The sequence below is a fragment of the Cibotium barometz genome, chromosome 17, assembly GCF_041138505.1.
Source record: "Cibotium barometz isolate CiBa-2024 chromosome 17, ASM4113850v1, whole genome shotgun sequence".
Taxonomy (NCBI): Eukaryota; Viridiplantae; Streptophyta; class Polypodiopsida; order Cyatheales; family Cibotiaceae; genus Cibotium; species Cibotium barometz.
Genome location: NC_141062.1, coordinates 19,705,326 through 19,708,083, shown reverse-complemented (window position 1 = coordinate 19,708,083; position 2,758 = coordinate 19,705,326). Strand labels below are relative to the sequence as shown.

The 2,758-nt window shown below is 45.9% G+C and overlaps 1 protein-coding gene across 1 annotated transcript; it reads left to right on the top strand.

Moving 5' to 3' along the window:
- The first annotated feature begins 386 nt into the window (after window positions 1-386).
- LOC147629748 (microbial Terpene synthase-like protein 13) lies at window positions 387-1,511 on the top strand. The gene has a single exon (XM_086810962.1). The coding sequence runs from the start codon at window positions 387-389 to the stop codon at window positions 1,509-1,511; it is 1,125 nt and encodes a 374-aa protein (XP_086667088.1).
- The last annotated feature ends 1,247 nt before the right edge of the window (window positions 1,512-2,758 follow it).

The following is a 2,758-nucleotide window of genomic DNA, read 5'->3' as shown; positions in this document are numbered from 1 at the left end:
GGAAAAAAGAAAAGAAAAAAAACGTTGAGTCATTGAATTTTCTTCGAAAATTCTAAAAAACATAGACTTTCGAGAGAAGAGACACGATGATGTGGAGGAGTCGTCGTGAGCCCACCTAATTAGAATGGGAGTCAGTGAATTTTCTTCGAAAATTCTATAAAAAAAGACAGACTTTCGAGAGAGAAGAGACACGATGATGTGAAAAAGGAGTCGTGAGCCGACCTAATTATTGATGGTGATCGACCCGACCGCTTATTAAAAAGAAGGGCATCATCGGTAGCCTTCTCACACACATAATTTACTCGCCTCTCTACACATCATCATCATCTTCTGTAGCCTCTCAAAATATCACCAGTTCAAGTTCCACTTCATAGCATTCATTCTCTATGGAGCCTAGCGAAACATACGACTGGGTCCCTGCCTGCTCTTTCCAGCCCATGCTGCATCCCGAGTACGAGATCATCAAAGCGGAGTGCGACCCCTGGATCCTGGCCACTGCGGCGCCCACTTCCCCTGAAGCTGCCCAGTTCCTTCGTGACTGCTTGCTTCCTTTCTTCTGCAGCGTCAGCTATGCCCAATGCGCAGCGCAGCGGTTAGTTCCGATCACCAAGTTGGTGAGCTGGTTCTTCCTCACTGACACCGATGATGACAATCTCTCTATTCGTGGCTGTGCCACTGATCATGTGTGGCAACCACGCCGCAACCTCATCCTCGCATGCTTTGCTGGCCAAACCCTCGATCTTCACCTCTCAGCTGCTGCGGACAGCACCGTAGAAGCAGTCTCGGAAACCCGCAATATCCAAAAAGGGCTTGCTGCCCTGCATGACATCTGGAAGGACATCTCCAGAGACATGCCTCTCAAAATGCAGTCTCGCTTCCTGCAGGCCACCAGACGCTACGTTGATGCCAACATGATCCAAGCTCGATTCCGGAGCACTGGGCGCGTTCCAGGTGTCGACGAGTACGTCAAAGTGATACGCCGGCCCGCTTCGTTAGTTCTGTCATGCCTCATTCTGCTGGAATACGGCCTCCACATCGAGCTGGACGAGGAGACGCTAGAAAGCGAGCTGCTGCTGCAGCTGCACGACGCAGTGGTGGATCATGTAGCGCTGTACAATGATCTGTTCTCTTTTGAAGCTGAGGTGAGCCATGGGGACTACTTCAACCTGCCATCTGTGATCTTCCGGGCACGCGAGGCCGCACCAGGGTTCACTTTTGCGGACGCGGTGTGGGAGGCTGTGCGCATGGTGGAGGAGGTGGACAAGCTGAGTGCGCAGCTGATGGCCGAGGCCCAGAAGCCTGGAGTGGAAGCCTACCTGCGGGGGCTGGGACTATTAATGGCAGGCAACATGGAATGGTCTTACCAGACAGCCCGCTACTCGCACACCTGCTCCCCACAAGGTGTCGTGCTTCCGCTGCTGCAGAGCAGGTGGCCTCTCCTCCATCTTAAGAAAAAGAAGTTGCCTATTCAAGTGAATGATTCCTCTCAGATCTATTTGGCTTTGCAGTAAGCTGCTCTGATTAATAATGAGACGTCCCCTTATCAATTTTAGCAATGGGTGGGCTAATGCAAGGCATGTTTTAACTAAAGATGCACTCGCTAACGCTAATAAAGCAAGGATTTTATCCAAAATGCATTTTTGTTGTTGACCCTAAAGTTTCTTCTCCTCACTTAAAATTAAGATATATAAGGATGCTATTTCCTCTCTTTTTTGGATCTTTGTTGTTTTGCTCACAAACCTTGATCAAATGGCTAGGTATCTGCTGAATTTCTTTCTTTGGTTCTACCATTGGCCGCCCGTCGTCGTGAGGATGTATGTAATGAGAGATGGATTAATGAAGATAGGTTGCTTGGATTTGTTCCTTCTATAGTTAGCCAGGAGGAGGTTAGCTGGGTAGAGAGAGCTTCTACTAAGGAGAAGTGTTCTGTTGCTCTGAAGAGCATCCATGGGTAGGGAAAAGTCCCCTTGCTAGGATGGGCTTTCTTTTGAGTTTTCTTTTTCACTTCTAGAGGGTTAGCTATTCAAATTTTTAAAGGGCGGTGTGGTGCCTAGGGGGTAATTCAAAGTACATGTAACATAGCGCACATGGTATTTTTTTATTAGGTTGACTTACATTGCATATTGGCATGTAGGAGGGGATTAACAAAATAGTAGTTTAATGTAAATCATACATGTATACGTAGACCTACATAGGAAGGCGAAAAATAAAATATCACAGCATGTATACATGTAAGAGGTGTATAAAAAATGTAAAAATGAACAAATAAGGGTAGTGGAAATACATGTTGGCTCAAACGCGATTATGTAGGTTTTATAGAGTGACCCACTCGGGGTGTGGTGGATCCTACCATTACAAAGGGTAACTAACACAACACAGACTCAACTAGAGTCAATTCTTCACTTATAGCCTTGCCTTCAAAAGATCTCCATCCAGACAACATAGGATTGAACCAAAACCACAGAAGAACTCTTTAACTCCACACAACTTGGTTCTTTGTGTATTTTTAGAAGACTATGCAACACGCAACAAACCTTGAGACTAGGAGTTGAGCACATAAATGAAAAAAACAACAACAGACCAAAAGTGCTCTCACACAAATGACCACCAAAGAAACCAACTATACATTCTCAATCTCCAACAAGATCAACAACAACTATATAATCTGTAGCCATATCTTGCAGGCTTCAATTGGCAAATACAACTAGGAAATGCTTGCGAACAATCCTTAATCTGGTCCAAGTTCCAACAATGATGC